Source organism: Aspergillus homomorphus (genome assembly GCF_003184865.1).
Source record: "Aspergillus homomorphus CBS 101889 unplaced genomic scaffold BO97scaffold_41, whole genome shotgun sequence".
Lineage (NCBI taxonomy): Eukaryota > Fungi > Ascomycota > Eurotiomycetes > Eurotiales > Aspergillaceae > Aspergillus > Aspergillus homomorphus.
In genome coordinates, this window is record NW_020291927.1 from 183,048 (window position 1) to 209,202 (window position 26,155).

Here is a 26,155-nt window from a genome sequence, read left to right on the forward strand (position 1 = left end):
TTTTTTTTTTTTTTTTTTTTTTTTTTGGGAGGGTGCTGGATGAAAGTCTTGCTCATCCACCCACTGCATCACTGCACCCCCACAAGGCTGCTATATTTGGCTGGGCTTCCCGCCCCCTGAAACAATCGTCGTATGGAACGTTACCGGATACGAGCGGTGGCTCGTCTTTTGTACAGTACTTGTTACTGCGGTGACACCCAGCAAGCAAGCAAGCAAGCAAGCCACACTGGCGCGGGACCAGCCAATTGGGGCGGTCTGAGATATAGAGTGGATGTCAACTCGAAACAGGGTTCCAAGTCGAAACACTTCGCTGGAGTACGCACTACGCACTGACTTAGTCTAATGGTACTCCATAATCTAGTTGATGTTCTGTGACCGTGGTTAACATGAGCGAGAAAGGGTCTGAGTCTAAATTACCCTCATGTGGTCAGTTATGCTGGCGAGGGATGGGAATGCATCTCCTTCACTCCCTCGGGGAGCGGTGTTATACTAGCCACCAGGTACCATCCAACCAATTGCTGGTAACAACCACGGCACGCTTGCCTCTGGGAACCCCTATCGTGCCTGTGCTTGTTCTCTTCTACAAAGGATTGCACTCGCGATGAAAGAGAATGATGGTATCTAGCCACTGGCTGGCTCTTTTCTTTCTGTCTCTCGTCGGCTCGAGGGTTCTCTGGTCCATTGTGGAGGGAGGGGACGAAGAAGGGGGGTCCTGGGCGGGCTTCGGCGGGACAATACGTGACGAGGGCCATGTGGTAAGGTAATTTACACGGGCCCAAAGGCTGTAACGCAAAGAAACTCTACCTACTTGTAGTATTAATTAAGAGCAGGGTCCAGAAAAACCCACTGGCCCAGAATCAGGGTTTGGACCCTGGATCAGTAAGAGAGAGAAAGAGCATGACTGCACGGCATGGCACTGCACTGTCACCCTCCACACGATTATCAGGGGGGGGAGGGAAAGGAGAAGTAGGAGCAGGAGGGGAGGGAGTTACTATCTTCATGATTTATTTAAAAAAAAAATAAAAAAAACAATTACATGGGGATCTTCCAGTTGGGTGATGATGGGCCATCGAGCCACATCGAGGAAGAGGGGATGATGACGAAAGAGGAAATCCTCAAACAGCGCGGGTGCCCGGGCAGAAGAGGATGGGATTCAACAATAACAATAACAACCACAACCACAACCACACTGAAGACTGTGAGAAAGGCATTCATGTGAGAATCATCGGGTGGATCTTCATGTAGATTCATGAAGGAGAGAATCCCAGGCAGGCTGGCTGGGGAGGGGGGATGATGATATAGAATCTGTCAAAGTTTGGGGAATGATCAGATAGTACAGTAGTAACAAGTTAACAACACTCCCAGCCTTCAAGTTCCTTCAGGTTAGGAATCCAACTACTACTGCTTTTACTGTACTTGTACTTTACATAGTTACTGATTTACCCACCAGTGCACTTCCTTTCCTTCCCTGGTCCAAAAAACCCTCCCATGAAAGGAAAGCTGTCTGTCTGTCTTGTCTCATTTTCCTTTTTCTTACTGACTTCCTCCTCTTTCTTACTGTTACTGTTTTCTTTTTTTGCTTTCTTCCTTCCTCCTACTTCCTTCTCTCCTCCTACCCTTTCCATCTCATCCCATCCTCCCCTCTTCCCCTTCCCTCTTCACGACCTCACACTTACTTACTTACTTATCCTTTCCCACTTGCCCCTCCCCAGCTTCGTTTTGGGAAAGTGTCTTCTCGGTTGCCCCGTCCTTCCTCGGGACAACAATAACCACCATTACAACAACACAAAACAACCACAACCCAGCCCACTCATCAACCACTCACTCACTCACTCACTGACCGCTACGCAAACCACCCCCCCGAGTGAACTTCAGTCAGCCCTGGCGGCTTGTTCCCACGTTCCTGCTGTCGCCCGCGCCCCTCTCCTGGCGCCTTATTATCCTAGTCTTTTCCTCCTGCGCATGCGGAATCTCCCAGCGACTTGAAACTTCCCGCTGCATTGCAACTGCGCTTGTCGGTCGGAGCCCGCTGCACTGTATTGATTAACGACTCCCTTTGTCTGGTCTGACGTTCCACATCGACGCACTCCTTGCTCCTTGTTTCTGCGAATACCCCCTTCTCGTTGTTCCCCGTTTGTAACGATTGTCCTTGCGTTCTGCTCGCATTTGGGGCTTGCTTTGAGTGCCCAAGTCTATTTCACGCGTACAACCGTTTAATCTCCTATCATTAACCATGGCCTACCAAAGCGCTGGCAACCATTCGCCTCCGGGCTACGATGAAGGCGCCGCCGGTCATGGCCTCCAAGATATTGGTCATGGTAACAACGTAAGTCTCGATCTTAAGCGGTCGACGCTGGTGATGCCCCTCCCGTGAAACCTGCCCAGACTAAACGTTGGACGCCTATAGTACGAAGAGGAAGCATCCCATGGGTTGTTAGCCAACCAACAAGGCCCTTTCACCGGTCCCTTTGATGACCCTCAGCAGCGAGGTCTGTCGCCCCAGCGCCCAACTTCGGGCTACAGCTTGACCGAAACCTATGCCCCAGACGCCGCCTACCATGATCCCTACAGCGGTGGTGCGTCGGTCTACTCCGCACAGTCAGGAGAGAATCCGGCGGCCGCCTTTGGGGTCCCTGGTCGGGTCGCTTCGCCCTATGCGCGCAGTGAAACTTCGTCGACAGAGGCTTGGCGCCAGCGCCAGGCACCTGGAGGTGCCAACGGTGGGGGCGGCGGTGGTGGAGGTGGCAATCTTCGCCGTTATGCGACCAGAAAGGTCAAGCTGGTGCAGGGCTCAGTCCTGAGTGTCGACTACCCCGTGCCCAGCGCTATCCAGAACGCTATCCAAGCGAAGTATAGAAACGATCTAGAGGGTGGTAGCGAGGAATTCACGCATATGCGATGTAGGTGAAGCCTTTCCTCAAGATGTGAGCGATTCTGTGGCTGATCAAGCACCCTCGATCTACAGACACTGCTGCGACTTGTGATCCGAATGAGTTTACCCTTCACAACGGTTATAACCTGCGTCCCGCCATGTACAACAGACACACCGAATTGCTAATTGCGATCACCTATTACAACGAAGACAAGACCCTGACAGCCCGTACTCTGCACGGTGTCATGCAGAACATTCGGGATATCGTCAACCTCAAGAAGTCAGAATTCTGGAATAAGGGAGGCCCTGCCTGGCAGAAGATCGTGGTCGCCTTGGTCTTCGACGGTATCGACCCTTGTGATAAAGATGTGTTGGATGTGCTGGCCACGGTCGGTGTCTACCAAGACGGTGTCATGAAGCGTGACGTTGACGGCAAGGAAACGGTTGCTCACATTGTACGTGCATTGGGTGAAAAGGTTCGATGGCGGTGCTAACAGCAGACAGTTCGAATACACGACTCAGCTTTCCGTCACTCCCAATCAGCAGCTCATTCGGCCTACCGATGACGGTCCCAGCACCCTTCCTCCCGTGCAGATGATGTTCTGTCTCAAGCAGAAGAACAGCAAGAAGATCAACTCGCACAGATGGCTCTTCAACGCTTTCGGCCGCATTCTTAACCCCGAGATCTGTATTTTGCTCGATGCCGGAACCAAGCCCGGTCCCAAGTCTCTCCTCGCTCTGTGGGAGGCTTTCTATAATGACAAGGATTTGGGAGGCGCTTGCGGTGAAATCCATGCCATGTTGGGTAAGGGTTGGAAGAATCTGGTCAACCCGCTCGTCGCAGCGCAGAATTTCGAGTATAAGATCAGTAACATCCTGGATAAGCCTTTGGAGAGTTCCTTCGGTTACGTCTCGGTGTTGCCCGGTGCGTTCTCTGCCTACCGATTCCGTGCGATTATGGGACGTCCCCTTGAACAATATTTCCACGGTGATCACACCCTTTCCAAGCAACTGGGTAAGAAGGGTATCGAGGGCATGAACATTTTCAAGAAGAACATGTTCTTGGCTGAAGATCGTATTCTGTGTTTCGAGTTGGTCGCCAAGGCAGGCTCAAAATGGCACTTGTCCTATGTCAAGGCTTCGAAGGCCGAAACTGACGTGCCCGAGGGTGCTCCCGAGTTCATCTCCCAGCGTCGTCGTTGGTTGAACGGTTCCTTCGCCGCCGGTATCTATTCTTTGATGCACTTCGGCCGTATGTACAAGAGTGGACACAACATCATCCGCATGTTCTTCCTTCACATCCAGATGCTGTATAACGTGTTCTCGACGATTCTGACTTGGTTCTCTTTGGGTATGTGGATTCCTTGAATTCTATGTGGATTGATCTGACCCCATGGTTTCCAGCTTCCTACTGGCTTACGACGTCCGTCATTATGGACCTGGTCGGAACTCCCAGTAACAGCAACGGTAACACGGGTTTCCCCTTCGGCACCACGGCGACCCCGATTATCAACACTCTCGTCAAATACGCTTATCTCGGCTTCTTGCTCTTGCAGTTCATCCTCGCTCTGGGTAACCGGCCCAAGGGCTCCAAGTTCTCCTACCTTGCGTCTTTTGTGGTATTTGGTATCATCCAGCTCTACGTTGTGGTCGACGCGCTCTACCTGGTCGTCCGCGCTTTCAGTGGAAGTGCTCCGATGGACTTCGATACTTCTCACGGTGTGGGCGCTTTCCTTGGCTCGTTCTTTGGGTCGACCGGTGCCGGTATTATCATCATCGCCCTTGCTGCCACCTTCGGTCTGTACTTCGTGGCCTCGTTCATGTACATGGACCCTTGGCACATGTTCACCTCGTTCCCGGCGTATATGGCCGTGCAGTCGTCGTACATCAACATCCTGAACGTCTACGCCTTCAGCAACTGGCACGATGTGTCCTGGGGTACCAAGGGATCGGACAAGGCTGATGCGCTGCCTTCGGCCAAGACGACCAAGGAAAACGATGGCAAGGAGGCTGTGATTGAGGAAATCGACAAGCCCCAGGCGGATATCGACAGTCAATTCGAGGCGACGGTGAAGCGGGCTCTGACGCCTTATGTGGCACCCGTGGAGAAAGACGAGAAGAGCTTGGATGATTCGTACAAGAGTTTCCGTACCCGCCTGGTGACGTTCTGGATCTTCAGTAATGCGCTGCTTGCGGTTTGTATCACTAGCGACGGTGTGGATAAGTTTGGCTTCACGGTATGTATTTCCCGATTCTGGACGAGGGGATTGGAGCTGACCGATGGATGCAGAACTCTGCTACGAACCGGACTTCGCGTTTCTTCCAGGCCCTCCTGTGGTCCAACGCTGTTGTCGCACTCTTCCGTTTCATCGGAGCCTGCTGGTTCTTGGGTAAGACGGGAGTGATGTGCTGCTTCGCGCGGCGGTAGAGGAGGAGCATTAATGAAAAGGTTTGCAAGGAGAGGTGGCTTGCGGACGCATGGCGGGCAGGAACCTCGCGGAGTTATTCTTGGCACATTTTTGTTGCAATTTTGTATTCTACATATGATGTTTGTTGAGTTCTGTGTTTCCCCATGTGTTTTCTTTTCGTTTTCTTCTGGTTGGATTGCACATTTCGACGGACTGCAGGCATGGGCGATGTTTGTAGACACTAGCGTTTAGAATTATGGATGTATCATGCATGGCCAGTCTTAACTTCATTGTTCTTGGATGTCGATTTGTAAGTGTAGGCGGTGATGGAAGGCGGCAGACGGGGGCAGAAAGAAGGATGGCACAATGAAGGCACATGGCGTCAGGCCGCCGCTCTCTCCGCCCTCTGCCTACCAGTCTTGACTTGACGCGCGGATCATTATCTTTCCTTCTTTTGTTTGAACTCGGGTGTGTGAGTATATATTTCTTGCAGTTGGTTACAAGGGCTTGATAGCAAAGCCCTCATTTGTCTTGTTGTGGCAAAATCGTCCACCGCTTACCAGAGGGACCCCGCCGCTTTCCCTCCGCCCCCTCCTGCGTCTTCCGACACCTACTCGACAGACCCTCAAGATCTAATCTCTTGATTTAACAGCTGAGATTCCTCACACTACAAACTTCCTTGCGCCTACAGCTCAGGCGTTGAATCAAGTTCAAGTCCAAGAATCCAGGAGGTGGCGAGAACCTTCTGACGAGCACGCGAGCCAAGATGTTGAAGATATGGTCTATGGTAAGCCCTCTTTTTCGGTCTCTACCGATCCTGCCCGTGTTTCTTTCTTTATGAGTCCAACGTACTGATTCCGAGGGAATAGAAACAACAACAGCAACAAGCTGAAAATGCCGAAGGCGCCGCCGGCAAGAAGAAGAAGAAGGTCACTGCCGCGCAGTTACGGGTTCAGCGAGGTGCGTTGCCTCTCCTCCCCTTCCCCAGACCACAATACCAGTCCCAGTCCTAACGAACCCCCATACTGATTTTCAAATGGGAATGCAGACCTCCAAGAACTCACCCTAGGCAGCACCATGAAAATGACCTTCCCCAACCCCGACGACATCCTCAACTTCGTACTGACCATCGAACCCGACGAAGGCATGTACAAGGGCGGCAGCTTCGCGTTTTCTTTTGCGGTCAACCAGAACTTCCCGCATGATCCGCCCAAGGTGAAATGCACGCAGAAGATCTATCATCCGAATATTGATCTCGAGGGTAATGTGTGCTTGAATATTCTGCGGGAGGATTGGAAGCCCGTGTTGAATCTGAATGCTGTTATTGTTGGGATGCAGGTATGATTTCTTTTTCTTTTTTCTTCGGTGGGAAACGATGGGGGGTGGGCTGGTTATGATGGCTAACGTACATGCAGTTCCTCTTCCTCGAACCGAATGCGTCCGATCCCCTTAACAAAGAGGCCGCGGAGGATCTGCGGGTTAATCGCGAGGCGTTCAAGCGGAATGTTCGGACGTCGATGGGTGGCGGGACAGTGCGGGGGGTGCAGTTTGATCGCGTGATGCGGTGATTCTTTTGTTTTCTTCTCTTACGGTACGGTGGCAAGAGGGGGATGTTTTGTGCTGGCCTGGAGGTTGTCGTTTGTGGTAGCCGGCTGAGTATAGGTGATTCTTTTGGTGCGGGTGGTGCAGTTGTTCTGTGATGGGCACAGGCACCATATGGAGGCAGGGTGCGCGAGCATGCATTTGTCATTTGAATTCCATTAGCGACTGGATAGATTCCCTGTTTATGAAAGAGATGATTTATTGGCTCTGAGATTGCGTATTGTGGAAGCTGCACTCCCAGGTTTGGGACTAGTACCTGATACACACTACTATCCACACTGTGTACCACTATCTCGACTCAAGCAGCCATTCAACAATTAACATCGTATACCTACAGTTTACCCAGTCCCCATCCCATCCCATCCCATCCCATCCAACCGCATATAAAGACAGGTCAAATAAGCACTTATACCACACAACCCTCGCATTACAACCCCCTCCGAAGACATCACAACCCCATCTTTCACCCAATCAACCCCACAATGCACCCACTCAAGATCTACCCAGACCTAGCGCACCAAAGAAACCAAGCTCACAAAACAATACTGAATCAAATAATATTGACACTGCACTAGACAACCCCTAGATATCTCTAACCTAACAGCCCACAACAATTCTCGCTATCGAATCGAACCCCACTTCTGGATTGCAGTCGTGGACGTGGTCAATCCCACTGCCATCGCTTCGCGTCGTTCGCTACCGGAAGAATCACCGAGACGAGACGAGACTTTACGCCTGCTGAGCAGCGCGCTCAGCCTCCAGGCGGGAGTAGTAGTTGTCACGGGCGCGGACGCGGGGAAGGTGGTAGCCTTTTTTTTTTCTTTTGTTAGCTTGCGATTCTGCATAGGGTTTGGTTGGAGGTGGGTTGCATTGGATTGCGGTTGTCTTTTGGAGGGTAAGATGGGCTGATACGTACCGTACCACCAGAGGTAGCCGAAGGTGGTGCCGAAGCCTATGGTTTTGTTAGTTTTGGTTCATTGAATGGTTTCTTCGTGTAGTGGCTTTGTTTAAGATTGAATTGAGGGGGAGGTGGGATAGTTGGATCTGTAAGCTCATGGCATAGGTTCATGTGCGTGGGTTGCGTCGAAGACAGAGTCCGGGTTGTACTCACCGAAGGCGGTGCTCAGGTCCAGGACCAGGGTGCGGCGGAGCATCTGTTTTCTTTGTTAGCTTTGGGTCTGGGTCTTGCGCGTGAATTGAGGTGGATTGGGTTGGTTGTGTCATTGGCATCATCATCATCATCATGGAAGGCTTGGATGGCATGGTACGGGTGGGATGATTGATCGGTGCTGGGTTGGTGGATTGGAATGATCTAAAGAGGATCACTTACGCCGGTGATGGGAGGAATAGCGGCGGCCATTGTGTCTCAATGCTATCGAGCAATTGTGTAGGTGTGGTTGGTGGTATGAGGTGGAGGAGGAGAGACGGTGGTGGTGATGTCGGAGTGAGAAGTCGGGTGTGGTGAAGCTTTCCCGGCCCGGCGTGTAGTAAGCGACCGCTCTGAGTGGCCTGACCGGTTGGTTCAGCTGCAACTGCAACTGCTTAGCGATATTGCTCGTGTTTATTGGCTGGGTAGTCTTTGTCAATCTTATACTTTGCTGCAAGGCTCAAGTGAACGCTGGATCAGAGCCCAATGAGGTTCAATGGGGGGCAGTTCAATGTCAGAGGCAGTTGCTGCCTCAGGCGTGCAGCTCCCCAGCCGTGCACGTGACCTCTGATTGCGGGCGGCGTGTTTCCCGCCGGCTTCTCAGCTCCTTCTGCGACTTACTCTCTCCCCGGCATGACCATCCAACGGCGCCATGGTCTCGTCTGAACCAACCATCAAGCGCTCCTCTTCGTCGCCTCAAGTAGGGCTGGATGCCCCTGACGCCAAGCGCATCAAGCGTCCCTACCACCATCACCATCGCCTCCAAACCCCCGTCAACCCGGCTCTGCCTGAGCCCGCTATCGTCGACGAAGCTTGCGTCGACCAGGTCCTGAACCGGTCGATCGGACAATACCTACGAACATGCGGGTTCGAACTCGCTGACCCCGCTGCGCTGGACGCTTTCCGCAGGGTAACCGAAGAATGTACGTTGGGTTTGTGTTGGGAGCTGCATCCATATCTGTCTGGCTGGCATAGGTACAAAAATCAGAACCCGCGGCACGAGGTTGACATCATCGTCTGCGTCTAGATCTTTTGAGCGTCGCATCGTATGTGCGGCAGTCCATGCTCTCGAGCCGACGCACCCAGCCTATACCCCATGACTTCGACGACGCCCTCAAACGGCACTCCGTCTCGCTGACCGACCTCCTCCCCCACATCCCGCGCCATCCCAAGCTCGAGCCCACCCCTACCCTTCAACCCAGCCCTCCCCCGGAAGAGGATTCCTTCAAGACCCTCCCATCCCTTGGACCGCAACTCAGCGGCGAGAACGACCGCGTCCGCAGCTCCCACATCCCGAAACATTTCCCCGCATTTCCGAGCAAACACACCTACCGCCACACGCCCGTCTTCACCGAACGAGAGCAGGACGCTCGCAGGATCCGCGAGCGCGCCACCGAGGACGGTCGCCACGGCGAGGAGGCCCTGCGCAAATTGGCGCGCGCCGCCTTCAAAGATAACCAATTCGGGTCCTCGGCGCGCGAGAAGAAGCCCTGGGGCCGCCGCGCCGAGACCATGGATAGTATGTTCGAGAAGACCTTCAAAGGATTGGCGAAGCGCATGCAGCGGACAGCCACGGCGGCGGGTTCGGCTGCCCCCATGGAAATCGACTCCGGTGCCGGCCTGGACACCGAGGTCAAGCCCACGCGCTCGAAACTCGCCCTGAGCATCGAGCTGCCGCCCATCATCAACTGCGAGCGCGAATTCTGGCGACGGGTGCCGTCGTCTGGGACGCGCAGGACGGATGATAAGCAGCCTGCGACGAAGGAGTCCCACAATATATCGTCCAGAGTGGATAGCTGGGTGAGCACATGATTGTCGAGGGTATGTGTGTGTTTGCAAGGCAGCTCGGGGCTGGAAACCGGAATGGCGTCTCGGGCGTTCAAGATTAGTTTTTTTTTCTTTCATCATCGCATGACCGTTGAAGATACCCAAAGGAGTAGCAAGTTCAAAATCAATGCAAATAATATGTACATGGTCAAAGCAATCTTCATCGTCTCCAGCGTAATGTCTTCCCTACCAACACCCGAACGCCATAACTATACCCCTTCAAAACTCCCGTATATGTATACACGCTATGCAACAAACCAACACTCGCAGTACACCCGCTTCATCACGCATTCCCAGCATCTTTCTGTGCAGCTGCAGCTGCAGCGCGCTTCCGCTCCTCCTCCTCCTTCTCCCGAGCAACCCGAATCGGCTCCCAGGCCGTCGTCTCAACCGTCAATCCCCCAGCGCACCTGTACGTAGACAATTGTAGTATCAGCATCAAGACCCACACCTTCCGCACCGAATCTCCCAAAAGCAAGACGCTTGCTTACCTTCGAAATAGCCGCACCACCGGTTGACACACGATCACGCCGGGCTTCGGAATCCCCCCCTGCGGTGGGTTGCACGAGTATTGGACCATCTCCAGCAGCGGGCACTTCTCGAGCTCGACGGTGCCGCCCTTCCGCCGCTTTTCTTGGAAGTTCTTCGTTGAGATGTTCACGTGCTCTGGGAGGGTTTCGGCGTGGAAGACTGGGACCAGGGGGGCCATTTTCTTTTCTTTTTTCTGTTTGCGTTTGGGTTGAGGGGTGGGTGTGGGTTGCGTCGGGTTGGGTGGGTGTTGTTGTGGTGGTGGTGATGATGCGGAGGAGCCGTGATGGTGGAAGGTGCGGGAGGATTTCCGGCACCGGCGCCGGGGCCGTTGAGTCGGTCTTGGTTTGTTTGCACCGTTGCCGTTGCAGTTGTATCGTCACCGCAACTACATCTATCCGCGGAGCTTGAGTATCAGCGAAGGGTTCAGTTCTGATTGATTGATTGATGAGTTGTTCAGTGAGACATGGCGGCTAGCTTTGGGGAGAGGTTACTGGCAGAAGTGCATGAGGAGAGACTGGATGAGGTTGGTGGTCCTATCTATATATCTCCGTGCAGGGTGACGGACGTCATCACTGCAAGTCGCGCGGTTCAATTTCTCCGGTTGCTAACGTTTTCATAGCTTTTACATGACTTACGTGACCTATGTCAAGAGAGTATCGGGCGAGACGCCCTGAAAACTCGTTTCGGGGTCAGCGCGCTCGATAGCCTCCTGGATATCTTCACCGCACCTGCTCCGTCAGGACAGCATGTACATGTACCAGAGCCTGTGCGGGAGACTCAGATTGCCGAGCACGAGCCTGATGATGAGCTTCCACGAGAAGCAGCTGAAGACACTGCTGACATCCATCTCGCCAATGTCACGGTGTCTGCCCCCACTAGCCGTGCAGAGCCGGTCTTGGAGATATCCAGCACATCCTCTGCAGCTGGAAAGTCACATCTACTGTACTACCTAACTGCTATTGCGATTCTGCCATCTGAGTTCAACAGTATCCAGCTTAGAGGGCGCGATTCGGCCGCGGTGTATATCGACACCGATGGACGCTTCGACGCCGAACGCCTTCGTACTGTCCTGCGAGGCTTGGTCGAGGCCAAATGCAAGGCACAGGGTAAAGTCCCGCTCGACGAGGACGCAGAGAACATGATAGCCTCCTGTCTGCAGCATGTCCATGTTCTCCGTCCGCAGTCTTCATCGGCCCTCCTCGCCACACTCCAGACGCTGGACACGTACCTCCTAGATCTCCCCCGCCATGTATCCGGTTCTCGAGCGCTCCAACTCATCATCCTAGACAGCGCCAATGCCTTCTACTGGCAGGACAAGCTGCAGGATGAAGTGACCCGGGTCGGAGACATAGGACGTCCAGCTGCGGAGATCGAGAACAATCGGCGGCAGAAACAAGGCTTCTACCTCTTCGACATGTATACGGACCTGGTCAGGGAACTCAAGCGGCTGCAGCGAGTCTTCAGCTGCGCGGTAGTCTTCACCACGACTGCTGCGCCATCTACAAAACACGACCATCGCCCCCCTGGCTACCAACCCTCGGGACCGTATGACCTGTATAACCCCGCTGATGCGCCTGCGTTCCGGATGCCGGCATTTCGACCCGCTCTTCCAGCGCCGTGGGGAACGTTTCCCACTTTACGAATTGTTGTTCAGCGGGATACGGTTCGACAGTTTGCTGTTGCGATCGACCTGCAGCAGGCTGAACGGCAGGCGGCCAAGCGGCAGGAATTGGTTATGCGGGGGAAGTTCTCCGGTTGGGTAAATATGTGGGGATGTGAGGAGTGGCCGCGGAGATGGATCGAGGGGATTGAAGCACTGGATGGAGGCATGTTGTTCTTTCGGGTTGGCAGGGATGGAGTTCAATTCGATTGATCTCTATGAGTGGTTATTTACACTATACGGGGATTAAGCTCCTCTTAGATATCCAGAGCCGGCTCTCAGCTATACAGCTTCGCGATAGCTTCTACGGTCGTGTTGCCTCCGCTGAACACGATCCCCACGTCCCAACCATTGGGAGCTTCCTTCTCGACGAGACGTCGGAACTCCTCATTGTACAGACACACCGCCAACCCCACCACCGCACTCGGCTCAACAACAGCCTTCATGCGCTCCAGCACCAACCTCATCGCAGCCTTGATCTGCTCTTCCGTCACGGCAAAGGCACCCGCAACCTTGTTCTTATCCGATATAACCTCCCAGTTCAACAGGCCGACGGGAGTGCGTAACCCGTCCGCAATCGTCAGGGTCGACACGGCCGGTACACGCTCCCCGGCCTCTAAGCCACGGCAACAGTCATCTGCACCCTCAAAACTGGGCTCCGCACCAAACACCTTGGTCGTCTTATCCGAGAAAAAGGTCGCCACACCAGCGTTGAGGCCACCTCCGCCAACCGGCGTGATCACAGCATCCAACACCGGATTCTCCTGATGAACGCTCAGGTGCGGTTTCTCGGCAATAAGCTTGCTGTATTGTTCCTCAAGCTCCAGGGCCGTGGTGCCCTGCCCGCAGATGATGTCGAAGTCATCATAGGGCGGTACCAGAATCGCACCCGTCCTTCCCTGGACTTCCTCTACGACAGCCTCCCGCTCGACGCTCGTCGAACCACTGAATATGACCTCTGCGCCATGAGACCGCGTCCCTGCGATTTTCGATGGCGTGCTGATACTGGGCATGATGATGTAGGCGGGGACATTGAGGGTGGAGGCGGCGAGGGCAAGAGCTTGCGCATGGTTCCCTGTGAAGCGTGAGCTGGAGTCATGATGGCGACTTTGGTCCTAGGATCCTCAAGAACACTGTTTGGTTCATCACATACCCGAGCTATGCGTGATGACCCCACGTTTCTGCACTTCCTCCTGACCCCGCTCTTCAATCAGTCGCAGCAAGGCGTGGAACGCGCCTCGGGCCTTGAAGGCGCCAATTCGCTGGTAGTTTTCGCATTTGAAGAAGAATCGAATCTTCGGATGGGCGGGCGGTTGCCCTTCGAAGGGCGTACCGGTCAATGCTTCCGGGGCCTGTGGAGTCGAGGCGATGTTGTTGAGGGTCTGGTTGGTGAGGAGAGGAGTGCGGTGCACGTAAGGTTGGATGAGGGAATAGGCATTCTGGACCGCGCACGGAGTGAGAGACTGGACCAAGACTTTGGGATCAGACATGATGCTAGTCAATGAGCTTTGTTAGTCAAGAAATAAGTCTGGTTGATCTGTTATATGAAATTGAAGGAGGTAAAGTGATCGCGGGGAAATGAGCGAGCCTTCGGAGATAATGGCGCGATCGACCGCAGACCAAGATATCCGCGGTTAACCCATCCCCCACCATTCCCGGGTCTTGATTGACTGAATGGAATGCATGGGTCAAGCTGCAGAATGCTTTATGAGTCATGCATTCAGCTAATCTCTGTCAAGTTCATCAAGAATGATAGCCCACCGCGAGCGAACTGCAGGCGTGCGGACCGCATCGGGGATAGTGCGGGTCTCCGGCGGGATGACAGCGGGCACGTGACAATTTAGTGCCCAAAGGGGAAATTTGGAGGGGCAGTCAATTTCCCCTCGGCGCGAGAGTGACTCCGCCGACGCTTTGTGCTGCTCCTTTGTCCTTCTTGCCCCTTTCTCCCTCAGACTGCAGAGAAATCGTCAGAATGGCTGAGAACACCCCCGTGGCTGAGAACAAGCCTGCGCAGGACCAGGACATCAACCCCTGGTCCGTCGAGGGTGGTCGCGACGAGAACGGCGAGGTGGTGGCCATCGACTATGAGGCCATCTGTCGGTATGTGCGGTGTTCCAGCGTATTTTGAACGCAATTAACGAGTCTCCTCTCTGCATAGGAAATGGAACACCTCCCTCATTGACGAGAAGCTTCTCGAGCGCTTCGAGAAGGTTACCGGACACAAGCCGCACCGCTGGCTCCGCCGCGGCCTGTTCTTCAGCCACCGTGACTTCGACCGGATCCTGACCCTCTACGAGCGTGGGGAACCCTTCTTCCTCTACACCGGCCGCGGTCCCAGTAGCGGCAGTCTGCACCTCGGTCACACCATCCCCCTGCAGTTCACCAAGTGGCTGCAGGATGTGTTCGACGTCCCGCTCGTGTTCATGCTTACGGACGACGAGAAGGCCCTTTTCAAGGACAACATCACCTTCGAGGATGCGTTGGGCTTCGCCATGGAGAACGCCAAGGATATCATTGCGCTCGGGTTCGACCTGAAGAAGACCTTCATCTACAGCGACTTGAAGTACATCAGCAACCACATCTTGATGAACGCTTGGGAGTTCTCCAGTCTGGTGACTTTCAACCAAGTCCGTGGCGCATTCGGTTTCAACGAGAGGTACGTCCTGCCTCCCACCCCACAGCCGGGCTGGGCTGTCTTTGGCTAACGCACGATTTCGCACAGCACCAACGTCGGCCGCATCTTCTTCCCCGCCGTGCAGTGTGTCGCCGCCTTCGCTACCTCCTACCCCGAGATCTGGAAGGACGAGCCCCTCCAGGAGCGCACCCAAGAGATCGCCAGCATCCAGTGTCTGATTCCCATGGGCATCGACCAGGACCCCTACTTCCGTCTCCTCCGTGAAAACGCCCACCGCATGAAGTTCCCCTCGCCTAAGCCCGCCCTTATCCACTCCAAGTTCCTCACTGCCCTGCAAGGTGCCGGCGGCAAGATGTCCGCGTCGGAACCCAACTCGGCCATCTTCATGACCGACACTGCCAAGCAGATCAAGGTAACACAGCCCCCTTTCTTTGTTTCGAGTTCCCGGCTTAACCGATATCACAGACCAAGATCAACAAGTACGCCTTCAGCGGCGGCCAAGTCAGCATTGAGGATCACCGCCGCCTGGGCGGCAACCCCGACGTCGACGTCTCCTACATCTACCTGACCTACTTTGAGGAGGACGACGCCAAGCTGGAGGAGGTGTACACGAGCTACAAGAAGGGCGACCTGTTGACCGGCGAGCTCAAGAAGATGACCATCGAGGTGCTGCAGGAGTACGTGGCGCAGTTCCAGGAGAAGCGCAAGGAGGTCACCGATGAGGTCCTCGCTGCCTACATGAAGCCCCGCAAGCTGGAATGGAAGGGCAACCCAAACCCCGTGCCGGCTCCCCCGGCGGAGAGCCCCGCTGCCCCTGCTCTGCGGCCCAAAAAGGAAAAGGCGTGACTAGGATTTTCAGACAAGAGTAGAGAGAGTTTTCGATCTGATTTAGATATATACCATTTTTCTTCGCAGTGTTCGTTTCCAGACTGCCGCTTTCGGTGGAGACTCGTGATGCCGTTTCCCAAGTATCTGACCATTTATACTTATACGCACGTCATCCCCTACTCGTGTGGACGTATTCAGCGGTATCTCTACGAAAAGCTCGTCAATGTGTCCTCTTCCTACGTGATGTCCGCATCATGGACCCTTCCAACACGGATTGAGCTTTTGTGCGGTAGCGGAACTGCAGGATTGCGTGACAACATACTCTGGAATATGCAATCATCTTTGAAATCCGTTTGACTGACAAACATAGCACCAGGTAATGAGGCTATCAAAGGTCGTGACGGACTCCAGAATCATCAGGTAGTGAATACTTCTATGCCGCCCTAGAAATTGCCAATTTTCTTGTGCCAGGGTCTCTACATCATGCAATGCCTGGCCCAAGGTTTGTTCTTATTCAAAAACATTGACGACACCAACACAGGTTCAGATATATTTAGCCCAGCATGTTGCGCACAAACTCGGCCCTAGAGCAACAACGGTCAGCATCCACATCACATCTATCTGGCAATAATACTCACGCCACGAAAGTACCGGCAGACGCCGGCATCGCCCTCAAGAGCGCCGGCCCAATCCCATAAAACATTCCCCTCAGCCCACTTCCAGCCCAGGTATCCCGGACCGCATCTCTCAACCCGTGATATTTCCTCTCCATTCCAAACCCGTCGCTCTGCATCTTACTCTTGATCACATCAATCGGATGACTCAATAGCCAAAGTGCCTCCCCCGCCACGCCTCCGTACAGCGCAATCTGCCAACCGGGTAGCTCCTCGCGTCGTTTCCGCTGCTGATGCATCGCCCACCGGACGAGACCCTCATACGTCGCGAACCACACACCATACCCATGCATCTCTCGAACGACGGTCATCACCTGTCCCCTATATAGCCCGGCCAACCCTTCCGCCCTGATCAACTTCCTTGCGCAGTCAAACGGCCCTGAGTAGATTCGCCCTATCCCGTGCGGTTGCGTCTGAAGTCTGATACGGATATGCTCGACCGGACCGGAGACGATACTCGTGACAAGTCCCGCGCCCGCGCCTGCAACATAGAACTGGGGCAGAGAGAGGGTCTGGTCCTGCGAGGGGCGGGTCTGGCGGTTGTGCGATTCTATCGCTTGGCGGAAGGTGTGCAATGCGCCGAATGAGATGCTGACCTGTTCGTTTGTGAGGACTCTAGAAGTTCTGATGTCTATTCGCAAGTACTCACACACGCGCCAACTCCCAGCAATGGCATAAGCGTGCCCTTTCATCGATTGCGTATGTCAGTACAATACTCATACCAGCGTCGAGCAGCAACGGACCTTGTAGAATGCGAGTGGCCCTTCATCGGCCCAGATCTGGCGGGTGACAGAGAACGCGTTACCTCCTTTCTGGGTCTGCAGACGGACCTTGACCAGGTCTAGGCTGTGTGTGAGCTTGTGCGCGTTATGGGAGCAGAGAGCGTGGTGGCTTACCGAATGGTTGGCCTGCGAATGTCAGCTTTCAGCTTTTCGAGGATCAGACAGAGTCGCTATCTTACCGATGAGTACTTGAGCGACTCCCCCTGCTGCGCCAGCGGTCACATCTTTAGCGGTTTCTCTCCATTCTTGGGACCCGTGTGCTTTTACTCTGGGGATCTGATCGCTCATAGTCGTGAGTTCTGTTTGCGCTTTACGGAGGCTAGTGGGTAAGAGGTTTGACAGAGGGACACAGGCACGACCTCCCACTGATGGTATCAAAAGAGGGGTTCATGTTCAACCCATCCCTTCTTCATGTTCGGGTGTTGTTCCGAGAAGCCATCGGCAGCCATCGCCATGTCTCGGGATCGGGCACCGATACATGATACGGCCGCATTATGCTTAACCTAACGGGTATCGACTGAGCCGGCTTCTCTTGTAAGAGGGTTCTGTCTGTACTTTGATTTGAGACAGCTGTAGCGCGTCCCTCTCAATACGTGCCTCAAAAACGTAAACGAATCCTGGATCTACCACCATCCAGCAAGAAAAATAGTCCTAAGAGGAGAGATTATACATTATTCGACAATTAGAACCAACTAACCAAACAAAAGAGCGGGGTATGAACCTAATAACCATAATAATACACCACAATCCTTACACCCAAAGGAAAACACCCTCACATAAGACTCTTCCCCAGAGGCGCATCGGCCCCCAACACCAACTCCATCCCGGGATCCGCCCTCTCCATCGCCCTCCGATACGCCTCCCTGCTCCCAACACGACCCAAATACCCCAAAATCCCCTCAAACTCACCCAACCCATACGCAAAAAAATACCGCATGGTGGTCAAAGAGAACACAAGCATCACATCCGCAACACTAAACTCCTCCCCAGCCAACCACTCCTCCGCCCGCAACCTCTCATCCAGCATCGCCAACGCCCGCCGCATCCGCTCCGCCCCCAACCGCACCATCAGATTCTCCTCGCCGAGCCCAGCCATCCGCGCCATCATCGCCCGTCCCAGCGTCGGCTGGAACGTCCCGTTGACCCAGTGCCACCAGAAGAGGAAGTCCGGGTAGCAACGGTGGGTAGGCGGGAGGAACAGCCGGCCTGATGCGTGTCGGTGGCTGATGTATTCGATGCAGGCGCCGCTTTCGGCGAGCGTGATTTCTTCGCCGTTGTCAGTGATATCCTGGATGATCGGGGAGGTTGCTGCTGGGTGTAGGGCTTTGTATTCTTCTGGTGCGAGAAGGGGCACCCGGTCGTAGGTTTTGAGTGTGTATGGTAGGGAGAGTTCTTCGCAGAGCCAGATCACCCTCTCCGAGGAGGATTGGTGGAGGTGGTGGATTGTTAAAGACATTTTTTTTCTTTCTCTTGGTTTTTGGTGGTGAAGGGTTGAGGTTGTGTCTGGTGGTTGTTTGGAGGTTAGCTGTGAGGATGGGGGTGAGACGAGATTCGGGAGGGAGTTCTTCATATATCTCGGGTTCCTGCTTATCTTGGAGGCTCTGATTTGACTATACAGCGTCATACTATTGGAATGACTAGTTATATATGCTGAGTCAGATTCAATATAAAGGCGTTGGCTCTGCTCTCGCGTACGGAGGTAACGTCTGCTATCACCGAGCTAATTTCAACGCCGAAGGCTACTATTGGTCTCCTGCATTTAGGAACGGAGATTATCGCCGGAGATGCAGCTCGTACACCCGAGATTCACTTTAACTTATCTGATCCGATGTCTACCTAGTCCTTAGGTGAGCTTCGTTGTCACGAGATCGGTCACATGGTCTGCTGTGGTCAGCCCTAAGCTTTAGCTAGTCTCTTGCTGACAGCCGAGCTGTGCTTTCGGGATCTCGCGGTGGGCAAGGGGTCCGTGGTCTGGCTGGGGGTCTAGAACGTTGAGTTTTTGCATATGCATGCCTGTCTTGGTGGGCTTGATTGATACGTGAGATTACAGTGAGATGAGTTGGGGGTGGTTTGGTTTTGTACGGTTCATAGCGCATGCTGTCAGACATGTCTTGTTTCTATAATCTCACTGCGATTTTCTTGTTGCTAATGCCTTGTTGTGCTTTTGTGGTCAACCTGGGTCTCATGTTATGTCACTATCATACCAGTAGGTTCAATGCATGTGGTAGTAGATGGTTAGGATGGCTGATATTTCAGAGTACCACTAGAGGGAGCCAATTGATTCTTGAATGGTATTTATGTTGGGAAGGTGCAACAATGAAGATCAGCTAAGGTGTCCACGCCCTATTCCTTATGCGTGGTTCTGATGGTGATAGAAGTAGCCAAGTTGAGGTTATTGTAGGTATACATGTTGACTCATGTCTCATCTGCGCCGGCCGTTGTATCGAATCAATTGGTAACTGTCTGCCTTTTGATGACATGCTTGCTGGTTCTAATCTATCGTTAGTCATAGATTCTGCAGTGGCAATTCCCTACTCGGAGCGAGTCTCGAATCACTCAGATTCACTTTACTACTGTGCTCGAGCAGACTGAGGCTAGATTGCAGCAGCAGTGAGTGACTCAGATCAGTCCTCAATGCAATTGAAAGCTCACTACGTGGTCTATCCTCAAATGTGGGGTGAACCAGGAGCTGCAGTTTTAGTTTGTCACAGATAGAGATTAACGTTTTGCACAGTCACCAATCACCCCGACCACGTCCCTTGAATCCCCGGATTGCACCCGAAGGAGTCATTCTTAGATCTTTCTGATAGCCATCGGAGGGCAATCGGGCTGGACCCCGGAGTGACTCATGTGACTGTCCCCGAAGCGGGAGCCGAGTCTCGTCCCACGCTAACCCCATTCAGCCAAGCTGCTTGCGGCGCCCACGGTTGTTCCCCCACTCAACCAATCAGCAGCCGTGCAATCCGACATCGGCCGGGGAGAAAGAGCGCAACTCCGGGTCACGTGCCTCGCCGCCGGCCGATCTCGTCCCCAGCAACGAGTTTATAAACTGGACGACAGCTCCAGCTGGCCTTCTCCTCCATTCCTTCTCCCTCTCCATCTCATCCCAGTTTTTCTCACTCTCCCCTCTATCCTCCCATCCTTCCATCCTTCATCCTTCCACCTTCCACCTTCCTCCTCCCTCCTTTCTACCTCATCATCATACACACATACCACACAATGGCTTCTCGTGGACTTCCCCGTGCCCTCCGCCTGGCCCGCGTTGGTGCCCCTCGCTCTGTGCTCTCCGCCGCCCTCCCCCGCCCCGCCCTCAAGGCCGCCGCCGCCGCTGTCCCCCGCGTGACCGCCGCCCCCATCACCCCCGCCCGCGGTGTTAAGACCATGACTTTCGCCGATAGCCAGGAGACCGTCTACGAGCGTGAGGACTGGCCCCGTGAGAAGCTCCAGGAATACTTCAAGGACGACACCCTCGCCCTGATCGGTTACGGTTCTCAGGGCCACGGCCAGGGTCTCAACCTCCGTGACCAGGGCCTCAACGTCATTGTCGGTGTCCGCAAGGATGGTGCCTCGTGGAAGGAGGCCATCCAGGACGGCTGGGTTCCCGACAAGAACCTGTTCGACGTCGAGACCGCCGTCAAGAAGGGTACCATTGTCATGAACCTCCTCTCCGACGCCGCTCAGTCCGAGACCTGGCCCCAGCTCAAGCCCCTCATCACCAAGGGCAAGACCCTTTACTTCTCCCACGGTTTCTCCCCCGTCTTCAAGGAGAAGACCAAGGTCGATGTCCCCACCGACGTCGACGTCATCCTCGTCGCCCCCAAGGGTTCCGGCCGCACCGTCCGCACTCTCTTCCGTGAGGGCCGCGGTATCAACTCCTCCGTCGCCGTCTTCCAGGACGTCACCGGCAAGGCCAAGGAGAAGGCCATCGCCATGGGTGTCGCCGTCGGCTCCGGCTACCTGTACGAGACCACCTTCGAGAAGGAGGTCTACTCCGACCTGTACGGTGAGCGTGGCTGCCTGATGGGCGGTATCCACGGTATGTTCCTCGCCCAGTACGAGGTGCTCCGTGAGCGCGGCCACTCCCCCTCCGAGGCCTTCAACGAGACCGTCGAGGAGGCCACCCAGTCCCTCTACCCCCTGATCGGCGCCAACGGCATGGACTGGATGTACGCCGCCTGCTCCACCACCGCCCGCCGCGGTGCCATCGACTGGTCCGCCCGCTTCAAGGACAACCTCAAGCCCCTGTTCAACGAGCTCTACGACTCCGTCCGCGACGGAACCGAGACCCAGCGCTCCCTGGACTACAACTCCCAGAAGGACTACCGCGAGAAGTACGAGAAGGAGATGCAGGACATCCGCGATCTCGAGATCTGGCGCGCCGGCAAGGCTGTTCGGTATGTTCCTCCTTAACCTTCCCCTAAATCATCTCGATGAATCTGATACTAATCCTCTTTGCAGCTCCCTCCGCCCCGAGAACCAGAAGTAAATTTCTCTTGTTTAATTGTTTGAAGAGGATATCAAAAACACACCTCCAACCGGGTTTGGGGGAAAAGTTTTACGACTGTACTATGATTTGATTGGATTCAGGATCTTTTACCTAACTTTTACTGGTGTATAATCGGGGGTTTTCTTACACAAATATTATTTACCCTTATTTACTTCAATTTTGTCTTTTATTGACATCCCTAGCCGTTTGATTATTGCCATGAATTCTATTGTAAGCAAGATAGGCAAAAAAAAAGTGTATGAGTCATCGACCCAGCAAATCCGGGGAAAGGTCCGTCCGGTCTTTGCGGTGGTCACGGCTCCCCGCGGTGTTTTGTCTGTGCGTTCCGGGCTCGGCTAGACAACCTTGAAGTCGGAGGGCGGGCCCAACTCCGGCACCACTAAACTTCAGCTACCTGCCTGTAGTTAGCCCACCGTATCCTCGGGCCCGACATCGGGGACACCCAAGCATCTTATTCATAACTATAAAGATTCTGAGAGTTGTGTATAGACACTGGAAGGGGACGTCCCACTCGCTAAAGCCAATCTACATGTACCAATTTGAGAAAGTTATGGCAGATCAGATCTGGAGGAGTTCGTGCCTGCTTAGGGAATATAGACAACACCTGGCATTTGCTGAGAAGCGATTTTGCCCTGCTTGCGTGAAGAATTAGGCTCGCAGGCCAGCATTGAAGAGAATACAAACTGAACAGATTCGCGTTCAGCTTCGAGTACACATATGGGAACGACGAGGACGGGGCGGCTCAGATCAACGAGCAGTGCTGGTAAGGTCGTCTGCCTGAGGCATCAGTAGCTATCACCAAGCGGTCACATGACGCTTCGAAGCGAGACAAGGCACAACAATTGAACACTCTCCGAGCTGCTTACTGCCAGACCTTGTTAGACTCTGCTAATTTGTGCTCTAGTAAGACTACAGAGCCATTGACAAAAGAAGTCCTCTGGAGATGGACTCTACTCTTCGGTCTCAATCAGGAGAAAGGGAAAAGGTGTGATTCGACTACAGGGATCTACGAATAGGACTCTACTTCAAAGTGGACGGACTAATCGTTAGGGCCACGACTACAATGGATCATTACTGAGGCTCATAAGGACAGTAGGGCATCTAAGTTCTAACCGTCAAGCGCGCGTTGTGGGGTTCCTGCCATTCGCGGGCTGTAGCTCCCTGCAATTATCCGTGATTCTAATGCGGTTGCCTCCTAAGGTGAGTGTCAAGCTTCAGAAAGTATTGTTGCTTACTTAGGTTGACAACCTCGATAGATGGAATGATAAGTGATGAAAAGATTCATCCATGATGGAATCAGATGTTGCTGAGAGTGGCGGCCACGGAACAACCATTGGTCCGGTGTTGTCGATCGATGGTGGAGTCACGGTGCACGGGCCTTCCCTTCCCATAGTCTGGGGTAAAACAACCACAACTACTACTCAATGACCCCGCGACGAGAAACAACTTGTACTAAGGGACGAAAATGAACGGCGATGACCGAAAAGCCATCGCGGAATGGATTGGCCGCGTCTCCTCGGAGCTGCCGTCGACTCCTCCGACTGACCCAGAAGATGACGACCGGGCGGAGAGTATTCCACAGAGAAACCCTCACCAGTTAGCTCAGCAGAAGCGCAAGCTTTCTAATGCATCAATGGCACGGGCCAATTTCAGGAAAAGACCCCACTGTGAAATCACAATCTGTGATAATGCCGGCACACAGTCCTATCAAGATGGCATATCCCTATCGCCTTCTACGACACAGTCAGAGTCAACTCGACAAACTCACAACCTGGCTCGTATCAGGGCACAGCTGGCCTTTGCTGCGCCAAAAGTGATATTCCTCCCCAGAGCAGCAGACATTGAAAGCCACGATGCGCGACGCCTTTGGGACCTTCTGAGATCGGCTGGCCCATTAGATTAGGTGGGAGCCCCATGAGGATGAAGTCAAAAAGATTGCGGCACGATCAAACAAATTCCAGATGGAGGGCCGAAGTGAAGGGTCCTGGATTATGGACATTGTCCGCCCTATTTTGACTCTGGCAATCGACGATTTGCCTCTAGAATCATGGAGCGTGTACGTCGCCCTGGCAGCGATCCACATCCGCTGACCAAGACGCTGATACCACTCAGACAAACGGAGTCCGTTGTCCCAAATACCTGTCCCGCTATACTGTGAAGGGTGTTTTCAATCGCAAAGTCGACCTGGTCGTCGGATTCCCAAAGGATCTTTGAACAGACGAGTATAAGCGTGCAGGGTCTGACATTCGCGATAAAGCTTTGAGCCACATTGATCATCCGCATACCGAGCAAAGACTACTAGGGTTAGGGGTGGAAGTCAAAGCCTACGACGGAGCACCAGGCGAAGCCGAGATACAATTAGGAGTATGGATGTCGGGGTTGGTATTCTGGAGCTTCGCCAGCCGCTTCAAAAATTCCACAATGCCTCCACCGACCGTTGGCTGTGTCGCCGTGGGAGAACAGTGGGACTTCTATATAGTCTATAGGGTAGCAAATGCTTCATCTCAGTTATCCGAAGTTGTACGTTATCTCTACTGTGATCCGTTCCGTTCTCTCACGCGTCGAGTCTGATGATGTTAGCACCTTTGGGGCCCAGTCCTCAAGTACACATCGAGCGATGTGGAGGAAACGACCGCCTTGGCTGTACAGCTTAGGCGAGTCTTGCAGTACATCCGAGGCGCATACATTTATCAGTTGTTGCGCACTATAGCACAAACCGATTGTTGATATCTATAGATCGGTCTCAATTTGCGTTTTCCTTGATCCCAAGCCAATATTGACAGTTCCGTTGTCCAAGCAGCCACCACAATGTAGCACGCCACGTCCTGCCCATTTAAAACCCAGTCCTCCAACTCAGACATCCCGCGTTCGCAGCCGTTCAGCAATCGCCTTAGCCACGTACTCGACATTCCCCGGATTCAGCCCAGCAATCGAGACGCGCGAGTTGTCCGCCATGTATATATGATCCTCTTCTGCTAATCGTCAATCTTTGCTCAATGCAAACCAGACCGGAAATATCTCACCGCGTAGCTCCCTGACTACCTCCTCATCCAGCCCCAAGAACCCAAACATCCCCGTCTGTCTTACTAAATGCCCCCAGTCCCCCGGCGCCCCTGTTCTCGTCAGCACAGCGGTTCTCAAGTGCACCTGGTAAGGCGTCCCGGGGGAGAACCCCCGGACCCCCCTTTTCCTTCAGCTTCCCAAGCACCTCAATTCTTAGGCCAAGCGTGTAAGCATCCCGGGGGAGAACCCCCGGACCCCCCTTCCTTTTAGCTTCCCAGCACCTCATTCTACATATTGCACAACCCAAAGACAGAAAGAGAAACAAACTCACCAAAGCGAATCAACCCCTCAGCCAAACCCGTCCTCATCTCCCGAATCCGCCCACTCATGGTCTTCAAATCCTCCCTCCACATCCCCGCCAACTCAAGATCCCCAAGCACCAGCGCCGCAATCTTCGCCCCAAAAGCAGGAGGATTCGACACCTCGCGCCGCTGCAGCACCTCCAGCACGGACTCGGTATTCCTCGCAATCTCCCCCGACCGTGTCGTCACAAAGAAACACCCCGTCCGTTCCCCTAGCCCCATTAGTATCTTCCCCCAATCAACCCAACCAGAAAAGCAAGAAGGGAAAGGAAAATACCATAAAGCCCCATATTCTTCGCAAACGACAAACAAACCCCAACCTCCAACCCAAACTCCTCACCCACAAACATCCGAATAGCAGCAGCATCCTCATCGACATCCCCCGAATTAAATCCCAGATACGCGGCATCGAACACCGGAAACAAGTTCTTGGATTTGATGACCCCTGCAATCTCCCGCCATTGAGCGGTGCTCGGGTCGCACCCGGACGGGTTGTGCGCGCACGCGTGCAGGATGACCACGCTGTTTTGCTCTGCATTCTCCAACGCGGAGAGGTAGGGCTCGAAGGCGAGGGACCGGGTCTCGGCGGAGTAGTACGGTAGCGAGACGACGGGGAAACCTAGGGAGGTGAAGATCTGGTGGTGGTTCGACCAGGTTGGGTCCGGGATGTAGATCTTTGGGAGTGGGCGGTTGGTCTGCCCCTCGGGATTGGGGTTGAGGTTGAGGTGGTGCAGGTGGCGCAGCAGGAGTCCCGCTAGGTGCAATGCGCCGGTTCCTGAGAGGGACTGGCAGGTTGCGAGTCGGGAGCCCAGCGTGTCGTGGAGGGCCTCGCCCAGCGCCATCCGCGCCGCCAGCTTGCGGAATTGCGCGTGCCCTAGGATCGGGAGGTATTCGTGGTTCAGGCCGTTGTTGGCTAGTCGGCTGCGTGCTTCTTGGACGGAGGGCAGCACCCAGGGATCGCCGGTGCTGGAGCGGTAGGTGCCTTGCCCTAGGTTGACTTTTTGGGGGCTTGGGTCGGCTTGGTATTGGGCTGTTAGTTCGAAGATCCGGTCTGGTGGGATGTAGGGGGCTGAGGTGAAGCGGGAGAGTGGCGTCGGTTGCATCTTGCTTGTGGGTGTCTGTGTTGGATTGGGTGTGTGAGACTGGTGAGGGTCGTTGGCTATGAATGATGTCTGGTGTTAGGTTTATATCTGCGTTTTGATCCGGTGTTGCGGGTGCCGGGCCCGAGGGCGGATGCTCTTCCGAAGGGGCATTGCGGGAGGCAGGCCGCGGATGGAGTTCTCCAATTGATAGCATGTTTTGGGTTAAATGTCTAGT

At 54.1% G+C, this 26,155-nt stretch overlaps 15 protein-coding genes across 15 annotated transcripts; 8 read left to right on the forward strand and 7 right to left on the reverse strand.

The window, feature by feature from the left end:
* Positions 1-852: 852 nt before the first annotated feature.
* Positions 853-1,354, reverse strand: BO97DRAFT_407980 (uncharacterized protein). Its single transcript, XM_025695749.1, has one exon. The coding sequence runs from the start codon at positions 1,249-1,251 to the stop codon at positions 1,033-1,035; it is 219 nt and encodes a 72-aa protein (XP_025548240.1). The 5' UTR covers positions 1,252-1,354; the 3' UTR covers positions 853-1,032.
* Positions 1,223-2,195, forward strand: BO97DRAFT_189965 (uncharacterized protein). The gene is made up of 2 exons (XM_025690453.1): positions 1,223-1,382; positions 1,451-2,195. The coding sequence occupies exon 2, from the start codon at positions 1,489-1,491 to the stop codon at positions 1,984-1,986; it is 498 nt and encodes a 165-aa protein (XP_025548241.1). The 5' UTR covers positions 1,223-1,382; positions 1,451-1,488; the 3' UTR covers positions 1,987-2,195.
* chsG (chitin synthase class III) lies at positions 2,016-5,300 on the forward strand (the record flags this gene model as incomplete). Its single annotated transcript, XM_025699283.1, has 6 exons — positions 2,016-2,326; positions 2,408-2,900; positions 2,966-3,327; positions 3,377-4,223; positions 4,277-5,109; positions 5,163-5,300. The coding sequence occupies exons 1-6, from the start codon at positions 2,234-2,236 to the stop codon at positions 5,298-5,300; spliced, it is 2,766 nt and encodes a 921-aa protein (XP_025548242.1). The 5' UTR covers positions 2,016-2,233.
* Positions 5,301-5,687: 387 nt separating this feature from the next.
* On the forward strand, positions 5,688-7,078 carry BO97DRAFT_407982 (NEDD8-conjugating protein UBC12). Its single transcript, XM_025695750.1, has 4 exons — positions 5,688-6,067; positions 6,150-6,240; positions 6,329-6,618; positions 6,696-7,078. The coding sequence occupies exons 1-4, from the start codon at positions 6,047-6,049 to the stop codon at positions 6,846-6,848; spliced, it is 555 nt and encodes a 184-aa protein (XP_025548243.1). The 5' UTR covers positions 5,688-6,046; the 3' UTR covers positions 6,849-7,078.
* Positions 7,079-7,153: 75 nt separating this feature from the next.
* Positions 7,154-8,036, reverse strand: BO97DRAFT_407983 (cytochrome c oxidase subunit VIIa; the record flags this gene model as incomplete). Its single annotated transcript, XM_025695751.1, has 3 exons — positions 7,154-7,691; positions 7,799-7,834; positions 7,994-8,036. The coding sequence occupies 3 exons, from the start codon at positions 8,034-8,036 to the stop codon at positions 7,612-7,614; spliced, it is 159 nt and encodes a 52-aa protein (XP_025548244.1). The 3' UTR covers positions 7,154-7,611.
* Positions 8,037-8,663: 627 nt separating this feature from the next.
* Positions 8,664-9,991, forward strand: BO97DRAFT_397049 (TBP-associated factor 8 family protein). The gene is made up of 2 exons (XM_025694111.1): positions 8,664-8,952; positions 9,057-9,991. Exons 1-2 carry the CDS (start codon positions 8,682-8,684, stop codon positions 9,839-9,841), a joined length of 1,056 nt encoding a protein of 351 aa, XP_025548245.1. The 5' UTR covers positions 8,664-8,681; the 3' UTR covers positions 9,842-9,991.
* A 7-nt stretch (positions 9,992-9,998) lies between these two features.
* On the reverse strand, positions 9,999-10,643 carry BO97DRAFT_397051 (uncharacterized protein). The gene is made up of 2 exons (XM_025694112.1): positions 10,348-10,643; positions 9,999-10,266 (listed from the first exon to the last, which is right to left on the reverse strand). The coding sequence occupies exons 1-2, from the start codon at positions 10,563-10,565 to the stop codon at positions 10,140-10,142; spliced, it is 345 nt and encodes a 114-aa protein (XP_025548246.1). The 5' UTR covers positions 10,566-10,643; the 3' UTR covers positions 9,999-10,139.
* Positions 10,644-10,779: 136 nt separating this feature from the next.
* Positions 10,780-12,260, forward strand: BO97DRAFT_472675 (putative Rad51 family DNA repair protein; the record flags this gene model as incomplete). Its single annotated transcript, XM_025700155.1, has 2 exons — positions 10,780-10,910; positions 11,007-12,260. The coding sequence occupies exons 1-2, from the start codon at positions 10,851-10,853 to the stop codon at positions 12,258-12,260; spliced, it is 1,314 nt and encodes a 437-aa protein (XP_025548247.1). The 5' UTR covers positions 10,780-10,850.
* Positions 12,261-12,316: 56 nt separating this feature from the next.
* Positions 12,317-13,478, reverse strand: BO97DRAFT_407987 (tryptophan synthase beta subunit-like PLP-dependent enzyme; the record flags this gene model as incomplete). The annotated part of the gene is made up of 1 exon (XM_025695752.1): positions 12,317-13,478. A coding segment is annotated over exon 1 (731 nt), but the record flags the coding sequence as incomplete, so codon positions are not given.
* Positions 13,479-13,944: 466 nt separating this feature from the next.
* Positions 13,945-15,555, forward strand: BO97DRAFT_472677 (tryptophan--tRNA ligase WRS1). The gene is made up of 4 exons (XM_025700156.1): positions 13,945-14,147; positions 14,206-14,703; positions 14,770-15,094; positions 15,148-15,555. Exons 1-4 carry the CDS (start codon positions 14,020-14,022, stop codon positions 15,526-15,528), a joined length of 1,332 nt encoding a protein of 443 aa, XP_025548249.1. The 5' UTR covers positions 13,945-14,019; the 3' UTR covers positions 15,529-15,555.
* A 508-nt stretch (positions 15,556-16,063) lies between these two features.
* BO97DRAFT_427770 (mitochondrial carrier protein) lies at positions 16,064-17,254 on the reverse strand (the record flags this gene model as incomplete). The annotated part of the gene is made up of 6 exons (XM_025697229.1): positions 16,064-16,094; positions 16,149-16,780; positions 16,834-16,869; positions 16,928-17,025; positions 17,081-17,092; positions 17,146-17,254. 6 exons carry the CDS (start codon positions 17,252-17,254, stop codon positions 16,064-16,066), a joined length of 918 nt encoding a protein of 305 aa, XP_025548250.1.
* A 484-nt stretch (positions 17,255-17,738) lies between these two features.
* BO97DRAFT_352628 (glutathione S-transferase family protein) lies at positions 17,739-18,422 on the reverse strand (the record flags this gene model as incomplete). Its single annotated transcript, XM_025692030.1, has 1 exon — positions 17,739-18,422. One exon carries the CDS (start codon positions 18,420-18,422, stop codon positions 17,739-17,741), a length of 684 nt encoding a protein of 227 aa, XP_025548251.1.
* Positions 18,423-20,057: 1,635 nt separating this feature from the next.
* BO97DRAFT_445745 (Ketol-acid reductoisomerase) lies at positions 20,058-21,658 on the forward strand. Its single transcript, XM_025698579.1, has 2 exons — positions 20,058-21,360; positions 21,425-21,658. Exons 1-2 carry the CDS (start codon positions 20,186-20,188, stop codon positions 21,450-21,452), a joined length of 1,203 nt encoding a protein of 400 aa, XP_025548252.1. The 5' UTR covers positions 20,058-20,185; the 3' UTR covers positions 21,453-21,658.
* A 1,132-nt stretch (positions 21,659-22,790) lies between these two features.
* Positions 22,791-23,428, forward strand: BO97DRAFT_190075 (uncharacterized protein). The gene has a single exon (XM_025690454.1). It carries the CDS (start codon positions 22,939-22,941, stop codon positions 23,374-23,376), a length of 438 nt encoding a protein of 145 aa, XP_025548253.1. The 5' UTR covers positions 22,791-22,938; the 3' UTR covers positions 23,377-23,428.
* Positions 23,429-24,326: 898 nt separating this feature from the next.
* On the reverse strand, positions 24,327-25,941 carry BO97DRAFT_352606 (aromatic-amino-acid aminotransferase; the record flags this gene model as incomplete). Its single annotated transcript, XM_025692027.1, has 4 exons — positions 24,327-24,448; positions 24,497-24,586; positions 24,808-25,050; positions 25,116-25,941. The coding sequence occupies 4 exons, from the start codon at positions 25,939-25,941 to the stop codon at positions 24,327-24,329; spliced, it is 1,281 nt and encodes a 426-aa protein (XP_025548254.1).
* Between the last annotated feature and the right edge of the window lie 214 nt (positions 25,942-26,155).

What these genes read in the sequence shown, in the direction of transcription:
- BO97DRAFT_407980 (XM_025695749.1), bottom strand. Translation starts at nt 1,251, where the DNA reads ATGAATCTACATGAAGATCCACCCGATGATTCTCACATGAATGCCTTT.
- BO97DRAFT_189965 (XM_025690453.1), top strand. Translation starts at nt 1,489, where the DNA reads ATGAAAGGAAAGCTGTCTGTCTGTCTTGTCTCATTTTCCTTTTTCTTA.
- BO97DRAFT_407982 (XM_025695750.1), top strand. Translation starts at nt 6,047, where the DNA reads ATGTTGAAGATATGGTCTATG. An exon ending in TGTTGAAGATATGGTCTATG is followed by an intron (nt 6,068 to 6,149) that starts GTAAGCCCTCTT and finishes CCGAGGGAATAG; the next exon opens with AAACAACAACAGCAACAAGC. An exon ending in GCAGTTACGGGTTCAGCGAG is followed by an intron (nt 6,241 to 6,328) that starts GTGCGTTGCCTC and finishes ATGGGAATGCAG; the next exon opens with ACCTCCAAGAACTCACCCTA.
- BO97DRAFT_397049 (XM_025694111.1), top strand. Translation starts at nt 8,682, where the DNA reads ATGGTCTCGTCTGAACCAACCATCAAGCGCTCCTCTTCGTCGCCTCAA. An exon ending in CCGCAGGGTAACCGAAGAAT is followed by an intron (nt 8,953 to 9,056) that starts GTACGTTGGGTT and finishes GTCTGCGTCTAG; the next exon opens with ATCTTTTGAGCGTCGCATCG.
- BO97DRAFT_397051 (XM_025694112.1), bottom strand. Translation starts at nt 10,565, where the DNA reads ATGGCCCCCCTGGTCCCAGTCTTCCACGCCGAAACCCTCCCAGAGCAC. An exon ending in GTGGTGCGGCTATTTCGAAG is followed by an intron (nt 10,267 to 10,347) that starts GTAAGCAAGCGT and finishes GTCTACGTACAG; the next exon opens with GTGCGCTGGGGGATTGACGG.
- BO97DRAFT_472677 (XM_025700156.1), top strand. Translation starts at nt 14,020, where the DNA reads ATGGCTGAGAACACCCCCGTGGCTGAGAACAAGCCTGCGCAGGACCAG. An exon ending in GACTATGAGGCCATCTGTCG is followed by an intron (nt 14,148 to 14,205) that starts GTATGTGCGGTG and finishes CTCTCTGCATAG; the next exon opens with GAAATGGAACACCTCCCTCA. An exon ending in GCATTCGGTTTCAACGAGAG is followed by an intron (nt 14,704 to 14,769) that starts GTACGTCCTGCC and finishes GATTTCGCACAG; the next exon opens with CACCAACGTCGGCCGCATCT.
- BO97DRAFT_445745 (XM_025698579.1), top strand. Translation starts at nt 20,186, where the DNA reads ATGGCTTCTCGTGGACTTCCCCGTGCCCTCCGCCTGGCCCGCGTTGGT. An exon ending in CGCGCCGGCAAGGCTGTTCG is followed by an intron (nt 21,361 to 21,424) that starts GTATGTTCCTCC and finishes TCCTCTTTGCAG; the next exon opens with CTCCCTCCGCCCCGAGAACC.
- BO97DRAFT_190075 (XM_025690454.1), top strand. Translation starts at nt 22,939, where the DNA reads ATGAACGGCGATGACCGAAAAGCCATCGCGGAATGGATTGGCCGCGTC.